This window comes from Centruroides vittatus, unplaced genomic scaffold (assembly GCF_030686945.1).
Source record: "Centruroides vittatus isolate TY-2023 unplaced genomic scaffold, ASM3068694v2 scaffold_450, whole genome shotgun sequence".
NCBI lineage: Eukaryota > Metazoa > Arthropoda > Arachnida > Scorpiones > Buthidae > Centruroides > Centruroides vittatus.
This window is the reverse complement of record NW_027122709.1, coordinates 2,351,182-2,372,151: the sequence shown is the minus strand read 5'-3', so window position 1 is coordinate 2,372,151 and position 20,970 is coordinate 2,351,182. Positions and strand designations below refer to the sequence as shown.

Here is a 20,970-nt window from a genome sequence, read left to right as displayed (position 1 = left end):
TAAATATTCACTGAAGCTATGCACCCAGACTATCTGTGTGATCTGACTCAATTCAGCTTCCTTATCTACCACATTTGAAACAACACTGAGACTAAACTTGACTGAGTAAGATTGATATGTTACTGGAAGGACTTAGTACATTTTATGTTACAGTTTGCAGAGGATTTTTTCTTTATCAGAAGAAAAACAATGTTTAAGACCAAGCCGTCTAAATTACATACTAGTTAACTAACATGTTTTGAACTTCAACTTTATAGAGGTGTAAAGTATACAGCAGTGTGGGTTATGCAATCATGTTTTGTTTTAGCAATTTTCTGCATAGTATATACCAAGGCAGGCAATAAACAGAAATTACAGCAATCTTTTTATAAAAAGTTCCCAAAAAGCTGATGGTTTGAATATATTATCTAACAGTTATTACTATTATTTTTGATTATTTAGTATATAATTTATATATCTCTTAAATATTGATTATAATAAATTAATTAAAAGATATATAAATTATGCTTTAAAAAAATAAAATCTGAAAATTGGATATATAAAATTATTATTATTTTAAGTATAAGTTTGTGGCATTTTACATTATTAAAAACCGAGGTTCTTGCCATTATATATCCCAGCGAACTCAGAAGACCCATATCAATATAAAATAGCTGCTTTCAGGGTGCTGATAAAAAGAGCATTCATGCACAACACCAGAAATGAAGACACAGCCAAAGAACTCAAATATCTGGAAGATATAGCAGCTGCTCATGGATACAAGAGAAGCATGATTCATAGGTTAACCCGAGAGCTACACACTCCACACACAGGAGTCCGCAACGAGGCGGGAGGGGTGAGATCCAGCAGGTTTCCAGAACAGGAACAGATGCTTAATACAAACTGCATGATCATCCAGTACAATAAAAACCTTTATCACAAATATAAGGAAATAGCAGAAGGGAAGGTGATCAAACTAGCATACACAAGAACCCAGACAATATATGCATTGCTAAGGAATGACAAAGACAAGCCAAGTAACGTGCGGGTGACAGGAGTGTACGGAGTACGATCAAAGATAACAGGTCTCATAGCAACTTAGTGTAAATAGGATTGACAAAAAGTTTGTTACGAAAAAAACTAAAAGAACATAAATACAACATAGATAAGGGTAAATACACCACAGCACTGGCAACATATGCATCAGACCCGGATATATATACGGACTTGGACAATGCTGTTCTCATAACGAAATCATTCCAAACTGATCACATAAGGACACTTGAAAAACTAGAAATATATAAAGCTAACAAAACAGGGAACTGCATAAATTACAAGAACATTAACACAATATCATATGCATGGCAATATGCATATGAGAAGAATTCCCAACATTAAAGACATTTTACTCACATAACTTCTAGCCAAAACATTAGTATGAGGACTGTGGCCCTATATATTACAGTATGACACAAATATTTGAAATATTGTGTATTAAAATTCGAACACTCGAATTTAATTGGTTTTTAGCAATTTGAATTCCTGGCATTCCAAGGTTGTATTCCTAGTAATAAGTAGATTAGATTATAGGCATAAGTCTTCTAATTATTGTTTAAGAAAAAAAAAGAGGGGAAACCCCCGGAAAGAAGGTTGGACTTGTACACCGTACCCTGATCTAAATGTGCCATAAAACTGTTGTTATAATTGGTTATAGTGTGATATTTTCCTTTGTGCGGCCCTTAGTATTCTTACCCCACACTAAGTCTGAATCCCTTGGTGATTCGTAGACACTACACCATCATCAGGAAAATCAAATGCAGAATGGCAAAGAACAAAATTTGAAAATATTGGAATAAAACAAAAAATTGTTTAAATAAATAAATATAAATTTTTGTTCTACTCCAACATTTTCAAATTTTGTTCTTTGCCATTCTGCATTTGATTTTCCTGATGATGGCAAGCTTGTATGTTGCTGAAAGTACTTGCATATTTTATTAAGTTATATGGTTTGCTTAATCATTAAAATCTGTTTTAATGTTGCTGACAGAGTATTTTCTATCCACATTTATTACTTTTTATAAATTTATTGAAGCTCTATTTTATATTTACTATATTTTATATTATATCTTAATAAACATTGGCAATTAAAAAAGTTAATAGTTTATCCTATTTAACATTTTAAAAGAAAGTTTTTCTATAAAATATAAAATTGCTATTTTTACTTACCTACAGAGATTTTAAGTAATTAATAAATTTTAATATTAGCTAAATTATTAATAATTAAGTTGTAAATGAAAAATGAAATATTTTACTTTTTACTTTCTTAAATGTAATAATGTAATGCCCACTTACCAGATACAGTTTTAATAAACACATGTTGTTCGTTATTACTTTCACTGTTATCGTCGTCTATTAAAATTCCATGATAAATCTGGCCAAAAGTTCCTGAAATTTTGAAAACATATTTGTTTATTTATAATAATTTTAAGGAATTAAATTGAATAATAATCACATTAAATAAACTTTTTAAAATTTTATTTCAATTTTTACAATTTAATGTAAAACAAAACATTATATCTGACATAAAACTAACGGTTAATGTTATCTTAGGTAGCCAAGATGGCGGCTCGTCTCTAATTCCAGCAAGGAAACAGTGGGACGCATGTTCTAATCATGTTCTAATCTAACCTATTCCAATAATTTGGTTGCTAATAATTATGGTAATTTATTAGAATAGGTTAGGTTAGGTTAGAACGTCCGTCCCACTGTTTCCTTGCTGGAATTAGAGACGAGCCGCCACCTTGGCTACATAAGGTAACATTAACCAAACTAACTACTGTATTTACAGAAATGTATGATACTGTTAAAACCCTAAGGTTAGGCCGAGGTCTACTGGTCTACAAAAAAAAAGAAAAGGAGTCGGCTTACAGAAAAACGTATTTATTTGTATCTAACACCAACACGACAACATAAAAACTCATACACGAATTCCCTTGCAACCTCACGTGTCTAGAGTATGATTAGCACACGTACAGCACCTTCACTCTCCTTGTCCTTATTTAACATGTAACGGTCTTCACACAATCCCTACACTAACAAGTGTTCCTTAGAACATTGAACTCACGGTGACTCCGTAACTACAATGACGTCTAACCAACAATTATCCCGCGTGGAGAAAAAAATAATTGTTCGAGATGATACCTCAGACCTTCCTACGTCTGTATTAATTCACATTACTTCATTAGTTTCTCGTACGGCTCCGGTGGAGTTCGATTCTCGTCCTCTTCTACTTTGTTCCCAGGAACTCTCCGATTCTCACTCACGTGCTCGCTTTATGTCCCTCAATGACACCGGTCCAGCTGAGGTGGATGAAGTTAGGCCTCCGAAAATCAGGGGAAAAAAGGTCCCTTCCACACCTGGACCTTCTATTTATACAGTTCTCTGCTGCCGTCTCCCACGTGATCCTTCGGCAACCAATCCAAGGGTCCCTTTTGCACGCGTCTCTCAAAGGTGGTTCGGACTTTCCTTTCTTTGTGTCGTCTATGAACAACGAAACAAAGAAAGGAAAGCCCGATACAATAATGACGCGATAATAATAATCCGATACAATAAAAGTAACGCAAAGTTATGTCCAATGATATATATATCTTCTGTCCAATGATATATACTTCTTAAATATAGTTTATTCTTTATTGTGAAAACAAGAAAATTTATTATCATTAGTAACTAAATTTTATAATGTTGGCTCATCAGTGCATTTCTTCAATTAAGATAAAATATCATTTTAAAATAATAAATTACAATTTTACAATTCTTTTTCAAATTTAACAGCATCAACATTTTACTTCTGTCAGATATTATTTCAAATAATTGATATAAATATCCCTTTCTAAACAGGATTATAATTTAATTACTATTTTAAAAAATTGTACATTAATCAACATTTAAAATAACTTATTGTTGTTTACAAACAAAATTATTGTAAAAGAAATGAATTGTTTTCTCAATAATAATGACTTTTCAAATAACATTATAATTACTTAAATTTTATTATTAATTTCTGTTTTGATTAAATAATTAATTCTACATCATTAATTTACGTTTTTTCTTTTAAACAAACTCTAGTTATTTAAATTTATATTAAACAGTTGAAATTTGTCGTAAGCAAATTTTATGCTACACATTCAAAGGCACTACTGTAATAAAAGTATTAATTTATAGGTTCCTGGATAAATATATAAATAACAAGGGATGCAAAATACTTTTTAAATGACTACTTTATCATAAATTTTAAAAATACTGTATGTACAGTATTTCATTATTGATATATTCTAAGCTAAAAGTTTCTAAATCGTATTAATTTGGCTAATTGATCCTGAAAAGTTGTAGCTAAATTAAGATAATGTAAAATATTTTTTACAGAATTGAGTATTTTAATTTTATTATTATTATAATATTAATGTTTTAATGCATAAATACTGTATAACAAAATGAAAATTGCATTTACTGGCTGCACACCCTCGATTTCGACATCTTAAACATGGCTGCCCGATCTGCCACACGTGTACTGCTTTTGTGCTTCACAATAAGTTTTCTTTCTACTTGGATCATTAATATTATGGCTTTCTTCTTACTTGTTTGACTTTGTTTCTTCCAATGCTTCTTGAATGCCATGATTAATAAGTAAAGATAATATTGGGTTGAACAGAAAGTTTTTGCATATTTTTAATAGCAGTCATTACTTTACATAGATATGTGATTTAATGATAACAGTTGTGTAATTTAACATGTTCTTGCTAATTTAAGATTCCATTCTTTGTTCAAAAGCTTATTTTACCCTTCCAGTGAATTTTTCACCATGCATGCAGTTTGAACTTTGAAGCATCATTTGAACTCAAAAGTGTGGCATTACGCCATTGTATATATTAATTTAATCATAGTTTTAGAATATTTCCCTTTGTTCTTTGTTCCTTCTCGCTTCTAGAACTTTCTTTTCCTTTGGGTGATGAGAACTGATTTGTGGACTACAGAAAACAAAGAGAGAAAGAGGACCTGAGGGCACGAGTGAAAGTGAGTGGGACCTTCTTTTGACTGAACCTCAGAGTAGACAAATGTGAAAGATGGTGCTCCTTATTGTCAAGAGCAACTAGACTGGAGGAATAGTGCTAGCCCAATAAGAACTTGACTTTTATCGTAGTCACAATAAAAGGAGTATTGACTAGGTATAAAGGAAGACAATGATGAGCCATCAATCTGAGCAAGTTCCACATGACTTCCCCCACTGAAATTGGGCAAAGTTCCATACATCCTGGGTATTTCATTATTTTCTATAATCTATTTCACCATTTATCACTCTCCCTGTTAACTTCCCTCTTCCTTTAGTATAAGTTAGTTTGTAAATACTAGTTATAGTCTTTCCTGGTACCATTTATAGCAGGCCTGGCCAACCCAAATTGTTTCGCAGGCCACTTTGATCACGCGTAACATTATGGTGGGCCACAATTTAAGCAAACATGCTTTTAAAAAAGTAAAACAAATACAAAATGAATAAGATTTTATTGTTATACCAAGAGTTCGTACTTGTACTTGCACATTATAACAATGACACATGCAAATTTTCATTTATTTAATTGTTTTGGTATACACATAATGGAAAACAAAAGTTCTAATAGATATATAATATCACTTAGAGGGCCACACAATTTAACGTGACGGGCTGTGGGTTGGCCAGGCCTGATTTATAGTAAATATGCACTGATTGCGACATATATGTCATTGACCGCCATTGATTTCTGTTATCTCTGTGTTACCATTGATTTTTGTTATTGTTCTACAAGAGTTTCCCTTATTCTGCATTGATGAAATCATGAGTAAATTCAATGGAAGCAAATATTTTTCTGTGCTAGACTTCAAATCTGAGTATTTTCAGATTAAGCTCGATCCTTCTGTGTGACATGTGTATGCCTTTTCGACCCCTTGGGGGAAATACCAAATGTGTCGCCTAGCCTAAGGAGTGAACAATAATGGACAATTTTTCCAATATGTGATGGGACAATTTATTGGTATTAATTGCTTTGTGTTTCAAGATGTGGTCTCTTCCCAAAATCTTTAGATGAGCACTTTATGCTCCTGGCTAGAGTCATTGAGATCCTCCACACTGCCAACTCAAAACTGCACCCAGAAAAGAGTAGATTTATGGTTAGGGAAGTGCGATATTTGGGGCACATTATTAGTTGTGAGGGAACTCTTCCAGACCCGGGCAATGTGTGCACCAAACATAAAGTCACACCTCCCCATAATATTAAATGTGTACATAGTTTTTTGGGAATGGTCAGTTTCTTTCGCAACTTCATCCCTGGCTTTTCAGATATAGCCCTACTTTTAACCAATCTAACTAAAAAGAAAATTATCTTTATGTAGAGTGACCAATATCAAAGGACTATTGAGAAATTGAAGATATTGTTAACAAACCCACCTTTGTTAAAACATCCAGATTTTGCAGCCCCCTTTTATTTATATACAGACACTTCAAATGATTGTACAGGATCAGTTTTGGGACAGGTAAAGAACTGAGAGTTTTCTCCTGTTGGGTACTTCAGTAAAAAATTCAATAGGTCTGAGCTGAATTATTCAACTATCGAGAAGGAATGCCTGCGATCATATTGTCCTTCTGCCACTTTAAATCTATCGTCCTGGGACATAATGTAAAAGTCCATTCTGATCATAAACCCTTAATATTCCTTAAAACATGCGAAACTACAACAAATGTCTCATGCACTGGTCTATGGAGCTATCAGACTATAACTTTAGTATTGTAAGGTCCCAAATAGGTCCAAACCATCACAAAATCCGCGAAAATCGGCTAATTTGGAGAAAAATGTAATTGTTAAGAAAGGTTAGAAAAAAATGCTTGTAGTTGGACACCTTTTATTTATATTAAAACTGCAATGCAGAATCATAAATCGTAGAAGTAACGTCGTCCTATGATCAGTGGGAGATTGAATTCAGCTTTGATTTTGATCTCTCCCACACTCTAGGTAGGAGTTCTGTTATGCTTAGTAATGAGGGATCAACCACTCAGAAGGCATGGGTGAGGAAGATCACCCAATCAGAATGGCCGATTGAAAGACAAAGATTGATATAATTTCTAACAATCAAGGACACATCACACTTGGTTAGTTAACGTTCCTAATAACCAAGACGCCGTGTGTCAACACACTAAATGCAGTTTTCTGCCAATTGTGTGTTGTGACCAGCTCTGTGTTGCCTGAAACAACTGTCGTCTCTTGTACACATAACGACCAGTCCCCATAAACCGCCAACTCGAATCTTCCTCATCACCAGATGAACACTCATTGTTTCTGCCCCCGAGGCCCATCATCTGCCGTCCACCTCCAACTGAGGTTGTGTTCAGATGCGATGATCAATCATCATCACATCTGAACACAACCTCGGATACGAACATTTGTTTAGCATAAGTTCTTCTGAATTACAATAAATGATTTTATGTTAGACACTTGTCATCAATGTCTCCTCTGCCACCACCCACATGCAGACAGACCCTAGACCATTACTGATGAGGAAGTAACTGATTTCTTCCTAAAAGTTGGCAAACTTACAGTATAAACAAAGGGGAGAATGAATCTGGTGGCTGATGCATTGTCCTGTCCAAAACACCTTAAGATTATGGGGGAACCATGAGACTGCAATTTAAATGCTATTAATTAATAAAACCCATTGAAGAAGAATAGTCAAGTCTCAGAAGGAGGATGAATTCTTTTGTTTAATGAAGAAAAATCAGTTCAATCAAAGAAGTGGCCCACCTGAGTTCATTGACGGCATTCAACCCAAATTTAACCTAGGAGGAAATCGTAATGCATACAAAATTGGCACACTTTGGTCTACATCAGGTATGGAGGTGTGTGTGTGGGTAAAAAAGCAGTTGACAATGTGATTAGGGTATTGCTCACCCCTCTTGGGCCACCTTGAAATTGAGAAAACCCACGATCTGATAGATCGTTATTACTACATAAAAGGTCTCTGAGCCCAAGTGAAACGTATCGTCTATTGTTGTAAAATATGTCAAAAATACAACCTTAAATAATTCGAACACTTGAATTAATTGGCAGTTTAAAATTTGAACTCTGGGCATTCCAAAACTGGAACAATATTGCAATATTGAACCTGAAGCAGAACTCGATAGAGTGTTGAAAACGTTTGTTCTTGCATCTAAATATTGTACCTTACTAAATAAAAAGGTTCTGAAAGGGTTAAACATAATATTACCATAGTATACTGCCCCTGTTGAAACTCAGTTTGCGAGAAATTTAATAAAATGCTTTGCAGTAATAGCCTACATATCTGAAGGCAATAATAGGGAACAAGATTTATTCATCTCACCAGACTCTTCATGTACAATAATGCAACCCATACCTCAATACCCTGCCTTCCTGCTTTATGGCTTCGACTCATACTTCCCAGTCACCTTTCCGTCAGATCAATGGGATGACAATCAAGTTAGGCACCAAACAACAGACTTAAGGATCAGGGTAAAAATGATCCAGGAGGCCACATACAAGTTGGGAAGATGGAGAAATCTGAATAACAGAAGCCAGATTAACCGTAACCAAAAATCAACACTTAGGTAGAAGGGCAAAGGGTTTGGCTGCTCCATAAGAGGAGAAGTAAGAACTTTTGAAAATTATCTGTGAAATATTTAGGGCCATAAAAGCAAATTTTTGTCAAATTTGGAGTTTGAACTCTAAAGCATTCCTTGTTAAAGTCATTCAAAATATGAGGTACCACTGTATTTGCATATACAATAAAGTCATGATAAGTCAAAACTGCAGAAGACAAAGCAAACTTTGAATCATTGTTAGTTCAATTCATCAAATGTGCAAAATTTGCTATGATCCAGAACAAAATGCAACTATATATACTGTAAACAAGAACAAAGGTTTATCAATCAGGCTGAAAACATTTGTTTTAATTAAATTTAATTGCTGGAAAAGTGTATAAAGTGTGTTCAGTATCTTTATAAACTTCAATTGTTCTTAGCTGACCTAGTTTAGAAAACATAGAAACCTTTTCATTATTCAAATGGTTTAAAACCTGAAGCAGATTCCTAAAGAGGCTGAAAACATTTGTTTTTTGTATTCTTTTAATAAACTGACTGCTGGTAAAGTAAGAAAGATGTGTCATGATTAGTTGTATATTATTCCAGCTTTTATGTGATATATTTAAGTTACATTTAACAACTGAAGTGTACAAAATGTGAAACACTTATCAGATATTTAAAAATATATATGATCATTTTTTATACTTAAAAATTTTCAAAAATTTTTAAAAGAAATAATTTACTTATTTTTGCAATGCATGTACAGTATAGCTATCAATAAAAATATCACCATCATCATCAAAAGTTATTATATTTTTATAAATGTTTTAGAGGAAAATGATACTTTCATTTATAATTTATATAATTAATTTGGAAACATTAAATTATTCTAGGTTCGATGTTAGATTAAAGGTTATTGAAAACTGTGAAAATCATATTTGCGACATTACTGAAATTTTGAAAGTTCTAATAAAAGAAAGAAAAACTAATTATTAATTACAATTACACATTCATATCTTATTGATAAATTATTATTATTTGTGTTCAGTTTAAAAGCATCTGAATTTACTTTTGGACTGAAATTTAAAAACATTGTAGACCTATATTCCCACTGTCATCTGTCCGTTTTTCCTTAATCTCTAGAACAAAGTTAGATAGATAAAATCTGAGACCAGATAAAAAAACTTTAGCGGCAGGAGGCTCCAATTAACTATATACAAACTTCCAATGCGAACTGGAAGTCGCGTTATTTCAATTCAAAACTTTTCCTGTGGAAGCAATTAATAAATGACCGGCACAACTCGATTTTTAAAAGAAAAGTATTAAGTAAAGGGACAAGACACTACAGTACTAATTTGAGATGGAGAGCACATATTTTAAATGAAATAATATGATTAAAAATTGCAGCCTGGCATTGTGATGACGTCACAATAAATAATTGCTCGTTTTGAATTAATTAAAAATGCAAATATCGTAATTTGAATAAAATTCAAATTGCAAAATTCCATTATAAACTAAACTATTTTATAATTTTATTTTATTAAGCAGATTTTAAAATATCAAAAATTACCTTCTTGGAGTTTTTCTTTTAAACCAAGTTTTGACTTTTCTATTGATATTTCACTGATTTGTTCAGTCAATTCAGAAGCTCTGAAATCATTCACCTGAACTGGAGGATTGGTAGAAACTGGAGTTAAACGGCGAAAACTAGAATAACCTGCAAGATAAAATTTTGATATCCGAATTTAAAATTTTACAGTTGAATACAAAACTAATAAAAAGTATATCGTCTTCTAAGAAACAAGATATCAATTTGAAAGCTTCTGCCTTAGTTTTTTTTCAATTATTTTGAATTCATATGCGATTATTTTTAGTCTATGCTCCACTCCACACAGATTAAAAATATATTTTTTTAATGTTTCCATAAGATTACATTTTGCTATTGAAGTGCACTTATTTTTATTTTTGAAGTAACAAAACTAATTCCTTTGGTATCAAGAAGGTTCTACAGCACCGTAAGCCCTCCTGGATATGTCCAGAAGGGTCTTGTGAAACTGATTAAATAACCCATAATATGTTTAATAAATATATAATAAATATAAATACAACTTTTTCACAAAGATAAAACCTTTGCTTCTGTTTCTCTTCCATTATTTCACACCATCAGCAGTCCATAAAAATTCACAAAAATATGGAGACAACCTTCCTTTTTAGGCTGCTGACTCTACAATTTATCTGTTTATATATCTGACTACAAGCCAAATAAAGTCAAATAAACCAATTACAGCTCAAAAAATCTGGTAATATTTGACTCGGTTTGAATTCATTTTATTTTTAATTCCCAAAAACTTTATGTCTATTTTTTGGAAATTAATAAAATGAATTCAAACTGTAAAGAAATTTAAATTTTTGAAATCTAAGCAACATTAAATGAGAAAAAATAGAAAACTCATATATAACTATGTATTTTCTATTTCTTTATCTTTCCATAAAAAACTCAATCTTTGGCAATTCAGAAAAATGAATTAATCATAAATGAAGTAAATTATAACTTACTGCCTGTAGCACTAGCATTATTAGGAGTGTCAACACGTAAAAATGTTTGGCCTTGTGTTGATAATCCAGGAGAGCTTCGTCCATAGCTACAGAAAAGAAAAGTAGTGTATAAAAATACATAAAAACATTTACTTTTTGAAGAATAATTATCTAATAATCTTTTTTTAAATATTTAATTTAAAAAGTAATAATTTACAAAAATGTATCCTAATTCAATCTCATCAGAACTAGCTTTATCCATTGGTCAGATCTGATTCAAAATATTTTTTTAATTTTATCAGAAGTGATATATTTAATTTCCTCACACTTTGATAATATTTACATTAAAGTTTATATTTTGAAACAGAAAATTCATTTTGATCAAAATACAAAAACATCTCTCAAACAATGCCTCCCTGAACACAGAGTGGTTATAGAAAAGAAGAAAAACTACCACCTTAGCAATATATATGCCAGTGAGAATGAGATTAAACTAGATCTACAACAAGCTACCCTAATACGACAAACCTGTCATATAAACCAACTTAGAAATTTGAAGGCATTAGAAATTTTTAAAGCAGACTGCCAGGGCTTTTGATCAATTTAAAAAAAAAAAAACAAATCTCAAAGGCATGGCAAGCTACGTATGACTCGACATTATAACAAATAAAGCAGGAGCACATGTTTATAAAAATTCATAAAAAGAAAACATTCAAAATTCAAATACATCAGAGCCAAATGCAAAATAGAACACTACCAGCATCAGAAGGAATTGTTTTTCGAAAAGATCTACCTGAGGAAGATCCTGGACGTGGACTGAAAACATTAGTAATGTGATAACTTTCAAAAGTATGTGCAAAGTTCGATAAGGTTGGTATGTAGCTGCTCTGTAATGCGAAAGATACTCCTCAACATGACATGCTATCTGGGGTATATACTATCCTTATTAGGGATCATAGGTGTGATGATTTAATATATGTCGGCTCCACAAAATGATCTTTGGGAGTGAGGCTTAAAGAGCATAAAGCAGACATCCTCCACAAGAGATTTACAACCGCTTTGGCATGTTACGCCACAGATCCGGGTATACAGCCATTATTTAAGGAGGCCAAGATCATCCACACCGCGCACCAGACACACCATTTGCGTTGGATGGAAGCGATTTATATACGCAAAACAGCCCAGGGTAATAAGTGTATTAACAGTAAAGATGAGTTATCCTTATCAGTAGCGTGGCAAACTCTTATATATGATGAATGACAAGACAGAATTTTCTACTTCTGATGAAAGGCGCATGCCCAAACGATGACGACACTTGCATGAGTTTCCTCCAAATTCCATTTCAGAACTCTTTCAAAAAGAACTGTTCCATCGAATTTTATTTCATTTGTCTGTTTTTTCACCTGAAGAAGAACCGTTGGTTTGAAAATGTTAGTGAAAGCTGTATAGTTGAGTTATGCAGTTTTTGGTTTGTTGTGAACGTAAGTCTTATTTATCGCGGCATGCTTTTGATGTGTTATTTTGAGTATTGACCAATGAGAAGATATGCTATGTGACTAATGCCATTCTATGCACTGCAACTAATTCTATACCTCACAAGAAATTTTACAAACATCCCAAAAAACAGGAACAGTTATTTACCTTCCCACTTGGCTACTCTCTCCAGGTCCCATTTTACTATGTTCATTCATATAACTATACCAATAAATAATCCCCCATAGTTAAGGAAGTCCAGTTATTGGAAGCTATGCAGATATGCATACATCCAGTATCTTGATGGATGCTGCATCGATCAACATAACAATTTCTCTACAGCACATCTCTCCAAGAGGCAAGTCTTTGCCCAAAGCACCAAGAGAAAACACAATTCTTCCTTATACTTCAGCCCTGGTTCCTAGACAGACAGTCTTTAGATGTTCCTACAGCATCTCCTTCAGTTGGTGAAAGTGACTTGCATTCCCCTCAAGCTGAAGATAAAGAAGATACTTCCTCAACTCCAACATTAGTAAACAGGTAAGAGTCTAGCTCTGGTAAACATTAGTTCTAAATTATGTCACTACGGTAAACAGTGCCAATCCAGGCAACTGGATTTGTCTCTGTTTCAATGTTTCGTTGTCTTTGTTAAAAATGGAATACAGTATATGTAATTTAAAGTACTAGTATAAGCAAAGTTTAAGCAGACATGTGAAAGAGAAGCATAAAAGGAAGGACTATAACAGGAATGATAAAGTTGTAAAATTATTTAAATGTAGTTTGTGTTCAGGTGAATTTTATTAAAAAGAAGTATTGTTACACTTCAGAGAGTTACATGATGTTACTTTATCTAATTATAATCAGACATTTAATTCATTTAGTGATTTTAAGAAATGAAAACAGAAATATGAAGTGGAAAATACCGTTACGTACATTAAAATGAGTGGTTCAGAAATGAACATTAAGCCTAATAGTTCTATATATTATTGATTGATTGATTGATTTATTGATTTAAATTAATTCTTACAATGGAGGAACAAATTAGTTACATAATGTTATTAAATATACATAAAAAAGTAAATTATCACAAAAATTGTAAAGATTTAGAGAAGAAGGAGAAAATCTTAAATAAAGTAAATTTTGACATGTCGTCATTTTTCAAATGATTATACTTGAAATCTTCACCTAGTACAAAACACTTTAGTTGATATATCACTTGACAAGATCCAAACAAATGTATTAAAAGGTTCTCTTCCTCTTTTCTACCGCAATAACTACAAGACTTCTCTCTTGATATATTTATCCGATAACCCTTTAACATAATCCGAAATCTATTAAGTCTAAGTTGCATAATAAGGCTTTTCGTGGAAAAATTAGTTTCACAGTTTAAGTAGTTTTTTGTACACCAATCCTGGCGCATTTCAAACAAGTTAACTCGTTTAGCTGAAGTAGACGATATATCCTGATTCCACAGTTGGTCTGACTTAGTTTGAATTATATCATTTAAGTGAGTTCTCAACAATGAAGCTGATCGTGTTGAAAACAAAAAGGAGTAGCCCAAGCTATCAAAAATATTCTTAACTGAAGCAGGCCAACTTTTCTTATCAGGTTTAACTGTTGTTAGCAAAACATTATAAGTAATTTGGCGCAAGTCATATGAGGGTAACTCCATAACTTTGGACCAAAACAGAAGAATAGTCTTGACAAATTTCAATTCCAATGGAGGTCTTCCCAATTCAAGACGAACTGCAGAGCTTGAAGCTGAACGCTCTATTTTAAAAAGTCTCTTAAAATATTTCATCTGTACTTTTTCTAGTTTAGACAGAAACTCCAGTCCCCAGACCGGGAATAAATAAGTCATCTTAGAACCAATAAAGGCGTCAAAAAGTTTAAAGATACTATTTATAGAACTTAGCTTCATTCGTTTTTGTAGAGTAAGCATATAGCCTGTCTTATTCTGTATGTCTTTGGCTATTAAATCGAAATGATGATTATACGCACCTGACGAAGAAAAATGTATTCCTAGATACTTAAAATATGGCACAAAACTAATTTCAGTATTATTCACAAATATCTTATCAGATTTAAGTAGTCTGCCTCCGTTGCGAAAAACCATTCCCTTCGTTTTTTGTAAGTTAACTGTAAGATCATTTCTTTTAGCATAATTAACTAGCAGAGAAAGTTTTCGTTGCAAACCCGTTTTTGAATCTGCTAGCAGAACTACATCATCAGCGTACATTAAGCAATGCAGATCAACAGATTCTCCAAGAGCAAATTCCGAAGTTTCAAAGGTAGAAAACAGTTGTGGTAAATCGTTAATAAATAATATAAACAACAGGGGGCTTAAAGGTTCCCCCTGAGGCAACCCACTACCGGAAATGACACCTTTAGTATTTGCCAGATTGCCTCTCACATGATATCTTGTGTTACAAAATAAATTTTTTAGTAGCTTAATGAACGGAGTTGAAACTCCTAATAAATGTAACTTTTTCCATAAAATATTTAAATTGATTCTATCGAAAGCCTTTTCCAAATCCACAAATATCGAATAGATTTTACGTCTTTTTCTTGACAAAACATACTGTATTAAACCATTAAGTATAAAGACGTTGTACATAGTCCCTCTTCCTCTAACGAATGCTCCTTGAAACTGGGAAATAACATTAAATTCTATTATCCATTGATTCAACCGATCTGCCAAAATTCCGGTAAACAACTTTCTAAAGGTATTTAACAACGCTATTGGACGATAGTTTTGAGGATTTAGTTTGTCTCCTTTCTTGTAAATCATCTGCAACAACACATTTTTCCAATGCTCGGGAAATTTTGATGTTTCCTTAATCTTGTTAAAAAGTTTAAGTAATTCTAAACATATTTCATCAGGTAGGTGCATAATAAATTCATTTTTTATACCATCCATACCAGGGGCTGATTTTCTTTTTAGTTTACGAATTGAAATTTTTAACTCAGAGAGTGAAATTGGATCATCTAAAATAGGAGAGAAATTATCATGGTCAAAATCAAGAATTGAATCAGAACTTGGGTGGCAAAAGTTATATTCTAAAAAACGTTCCCAGTCGTGAAGAGGAATTTGATTATCGGATTTCTTTCTCCTGTTAAATCTATTAACAATAGACCAAAACTGTACAGAAGATCGCGCAGACTGCAACTGTCTACTAATATTTGACCAAAAGTTCTTCTTTTTAGTCTTACATAAAGAACGAAAGATTGCTCTAGAATCACAGTATTTTATTAGATCTTCATTACTACGGGACATTCGAAACCTCCTCAGCGTCTTGTTCTTCATTTTCTTCGCTGTTCTACAGTCTCTGTCAAACCAAACTGAAGACGGTAAATTTGTCATTACCAGGTATGTTATCATTCTACATTGTTCAGCTGATGACTTGATCAAATCCAGAATAGCAGAATAACTATCCTCTATTCCACCACCTAAGACAACACCTACATATCTGGCCGAAACTGTTTCAGAATATAAACTGGCTTTGTCTTCTTTTCAGATTAATCCTTTTTCCTTCTCAATCAAGTTAGATTTTCTATCCTCGTCAGTGTCTATCAAGATTTCAGAAATGACCAAATGATGGTCAGACATATAATCTTCAGAGATAAAAAATTTATTCAATTTCTCTACCAGACTCTCGCTCAGGATCACTAAATCAATTACTGAAGCACCCAGTTTGGAAATGTAAGTAAAGTCTGCCGGTGATTCAGAAGGATATCGACCATTTATTATGTATAAATTATAAGTTTTCACTAGTTCGATAAGTAAGTTTCCTCTTTTATTACAAATTTTATCATTTGATAGTCGGATGTTTGAAATCGCATCCCCATGATAAATAGTGTCCATACACAAGCCAATTCATGCATTAAAATCACCCATCAGCAGAAGATCATAATCTGGAGTATAATCAGAAATCAAATCCTCCAATTTTGCAATTAAAGTTTCAAAGATAGGAATATGAAGATATACCAATATAACCATCATTTCTCGTAGCCCTTTATTTTTCATCCGGTTAAATTTCACTCTAACAACCATTATATGTTGCCATGACAGCAGCAAATTTACTTCCCCCAAATCTTCATTTATACCTAGAAGCAACCCGCCAGAAGGTCTACCTCTTCCTAAACTTTTAGTAGCCATTACCTCAAAAACTTTTAATCTACAGTTAAGGCTTTTAAATCTCGAACACAGTGAGGCTGTAGACCAAGTCTCGGTTAATCCCAAAATATCAGTTTCAGAAACATGTTTAACAAAACCACTATTACTTAGATTAATCAGGAGGGTACCCTGAGAATTCCATGTTGAAACTTTCAATCCAACTGTACACTTGCTCGGATCGGAGAATGAAGAATTTGAGAATTTGCCAATCGATTTCCCACTAAAAAATCAAGTTTCAATAATTCTCCTTTATCTAGGTCGTAAGTATATCTCTCATCGCCAACCTGCAAAACATCAGCCAACAGTCGAACTCTCCTGCCTTGCAGCTTATAATCGTGTAGAAAAGGCAGAAGCTTCTTCCGTCTCAGTCTTGAACGCCAACATAAATCATCAAATATTTGTATATTCTTCAATGCATCATGTGCCTTTATCTTTCTAACGTTACCGAAAATTAATTTCTTGTCTGTAAATGATTGCAATTCCACCAATACAGTATCTGATCGGTTAAATTTCACTATCTTAACTGTTGAAATTGACCTTGATTCACCTATCAGTTTAGAAAACAGGTTTTGCACTTTCCTATTCAAATCGGAATTGTCGTCTGTTAAACCCTTTATCAAAATATTTTTCTTTCTCATTTCATTCGACACCTTGTCTATAGAATGCAAAATCAAACTGTTTTTTCGCTGCATATCATCTTTAATTTTAAAAATTTCTTCTAATTTAACCTCCAACTGAGTTAATCGTTGGTCGTGTTCATTATGCAAATTAACCAACCAGTCAATCCTCGTAACAACTTCATTTAGAGTCGAAAAAAGCTTTTCAAACCGGTCGTCCAAATATGAAATAATCTCCCTAGGAATGGACTTACTTGAATCTGTCTTTGAAGAGAAAAAATCCTCCAGTTTCGCCGACTTCAAGGAAGGTTCGCTCGGAGAACGACGTCGCTTCACAGTAGATATCGGTGATTGGATCTGTGAATGCGGCGGAGTACGATCAACCGGACCAGGATTTAATTCAATACCACTTATTATTAACAGCAACTCAAACACCATTATCCAAAATTCGATATTTTCCATAATTTTAAAATTCCAAGTAAGCTCACAAAAAAGTTCACCACCACTCTTTGCAGCAAGCAGTGCCCCCCAATAGTTCTATATATTATAACTGTCATAGATCATAAATTTTAAGTCCCCCTATGTTTTATTTTATTCATAATTCCATCTCATAATCTTACAATATTAATTTTTTATAGAATAATTCATTTTTAAGCAAGGTGTCTATTCATAAATTTATTTTATTTTCAGTTTTAACTAATAATTTCAAACAAAGCATTTATAATTTATAATTATGAATAGAAAACAAGTATTTAACCAGTATATTTTAAACCATATTCACTACATTCCATTTTATTTAACGTATAATGAGTTCAACAATGTTGACAGTACGATAAACAAATGACAACGCTTGTAACTACGAGCCAAAACCGACAAATCCAGTTGCCGTGATTGGCACTGTTTGCCGTAGCAGCATAATTTAGAACTAATGTTTATCAGAGAGCTAGATTCTTGTGTGCTGAACAGTTTTAATCACAAGGCAAACCTCATAACTAGTGCCCAATTCAACATTAATTAGAAAAAATCCTACAAGCTTTTAATTCTATGGGTTCATTTTGGTGGATTACACAAAGATTTTATTTTTGTTCCAGCAATTTTCTGCAGGGTTAATGCTATTGTCAGTTATAAGCACAAAAATACTATATTCTGTAATACAATGCACACAAACCTAAAAATAATTCATACAATTTAGAAAGAAAATTTTATTGTATTTTGAATGCTTACTTTATTATAAAGAAATTGGATATGTAAAGAAATATAATAAAGTATTTTGAAAAACTAAATAATAAGTTCAGACATTGTTTTTATTACACAGTAATAAAATTTTTTACCTCTTGGTTTCATTTCGATGTGGTTTTTGAGATCTAAAGTAACTGATAAGGGCAACTATGGCTATAATAACAATAAGTGCTGTAGCACAACCAACACCAATATAAAAAGAATTAGTGACAGTTGCAATAGAAGTAGGGCCTGAAAATATTTTTAAAATAGTAAAACACTTCTTATTTAAAATAAAACAAAAATATATATATAAATAAAACAATTTGACTAAAAGTTTTTGAAAATCTCATGAAAATCTTACCCATCATAACTGTTCCATTGTGGCTGTCATCTGTAAAATTATTTTTCATTTAAATTGTAACAAAATATAATTTATTTTTAAAAATAAAAAACAAATATTTCTGATAACAACATATTCCAATTAATCTTCTATACATTATAATAATCTTCACTAAATTTTATTATTAAAGATATCAAGATAATAAACACAAAACTTAAATTACTCCAGCAACTTAATAACAAACAATAGAACAAAATTTGTTTGTTTGATAACTGTTATGTTTTCTACAACTGACAAAGACCTATAAAATTAGGGTGAAAACATTATTGTTAATTAAATATTAAGTTGCAATAATAATTTAAGGCATAAGTTTATTATTATAAAATTAATATAATCATTAATATTAGTGTAAGATGGTGATGAACCATTTGCCTTTTAAACCAAATTACTTCACTTCATTGATTAAAAGTTAGCTTAAATGTAGCCTTAAGAAAATCTGCATATTTAAATATTGAAATAAGTTCAAGTTTGACATTTCTTTCTTGTTACTGTTGTTTTTTTTTAAATACTGCTATAAAATAATTATTTTATACAAAAAATCAAAACTACTTCAAGATTCATAATTACGTATACATATACAATACATACATAAATATATATATTGTAATGTATTAAAATTTAAGTATAGTTGTTATACATGAAAACTTATCTAATTATTTATATTTATTATTATAATGAATTTGCTTTTTACCTTTTAAACATATTTTTTTCCTCCGTAAATTGAGCCTCGTCATATTCATTGATGATGTCATAGTAATATTGAGTTGTAGCACTATTTCTACTTCTGCTTTTAATTTTCCAGTACATGGCAGAAATACTTGAAAAACTGTAGATATAAATGGTAAACAAAATGCAACAAATGAACAATGAATTATTTTATGTTGTACATTTTTAAAATATAGAATTAAATAACAAATTATCTTATATAATATGAAAAAAAAGGCAGGCGATAAACTGAAATATGAAAATTACCGTAATTAAAAATGTTTTTATTAAATGTATACATTTTATAAATGTTTCTGTTGCCATTAGGGAAAACATTGTAGGTTGTTGAGGCCGATAAGAAATTTCCAAATGCAGATCAACTATGCAGTAAAATTGTTACATCCTTATGGTGTGTGAAAAGGGTCTAAGAAGGATACCTTTCAAAGTTCGTTCGTCAGAAATTTTTTATAAATTTTTCTGAGTTTATACTTTTTGTCCAGGATAAAACTTTTTATTAAATAATAATAATGTAACAAAATAAATATTCTCAAAATAATAATTTAAATTATGGGACCCCATTGAATCTGCCAGCTCCATTAATTCTAAGATGCCATAATTCTGTGGAATTGCATTAGTTAAACCCTCAAGTAGGATCTTTACATCCTAGATTAATTACAAGAATTCAAAATTTTTTATTTATGTTTTTCTGCACAGAAAATAGGTGGAATTTTCTTTTAACAAGATTAAATTCTAAATATTATCCATAAAGAGAGAGGAGACAACAGAGAGCAGAGACGAACTATATCAAGAAACAACTGCCAACAAATGGCCACAGTTGCCATCCCATATATAAAGAGACACATAGAACAGTAAATCTTTGAACTTCACTTCTAGCATGTAAATAATTTAGATTTTTTAATAAAAAATGACAAAGCCTTTTTACAAGAATTGTAATTTCTACTATTATGTAAATTATTGTGAGCAGTTCTGATAAAAGTCAACTACAGAGAAGATAAAAACTCTTAACTCCAACAGTAGCCTACAAGAAAAGGTCTGTTGTGTACTTTGTCAACAAGAAACTTTTTGTCATTATGAACATTTTTATTGTTCTGTAAAATTAAAACAAAATTTAGATCTGATTACTTTATAATACAGTAAAACCTTGCCAAGTCAAACTGCATTAACTGAAATACATCTACAGGTTCCGGGTACAGTACGCTATATAGAGTTTTTCCATGAAATACAA

General features: G+C 31.9%; 1 protein-coding gene across 1 annotated transcript in view; it reads right to left on the bottom strand.

Annotated features, from left to right (window-relative positions):
* Window positions 1–20,970, bottom strand: part of LOC136989212 (tyrosine-protein kinase RYK-like) — a 93,081-nt gene that overhangs the window by 29,320 nt on the left and 42,791 nt on the right. The window contains exons 4-9 of the mRNA XM_067287305.1: window positions 19,711–19,845; window positions 18,981–19,010; window positions 18,730–18,868; window positions 11,153–11,238; window positions 10,167–10,313; window positions 2,332–2,424 (exon numbers count right to left, since the gene is read on the bottom strand). Of these exons, the coding sequence (XP_067143406.1) occupies window positions 2,332–2,424; window positions 10,167–10,313; window positions 11,153–11,238; window positions 18,730–18,868; window positions 18,981–19,010; window positions 19,711–19,845 (630 nt within the window). The remainder of the gene's footprint in view (window positions 1–2,331; window positions 2,425–10,166; window positions 10,314–11,152; window positions 11,239–18,729; window positions 18,869–18,980; window positions 19,011–19,710; window positions 19,846–20,970) is intronic.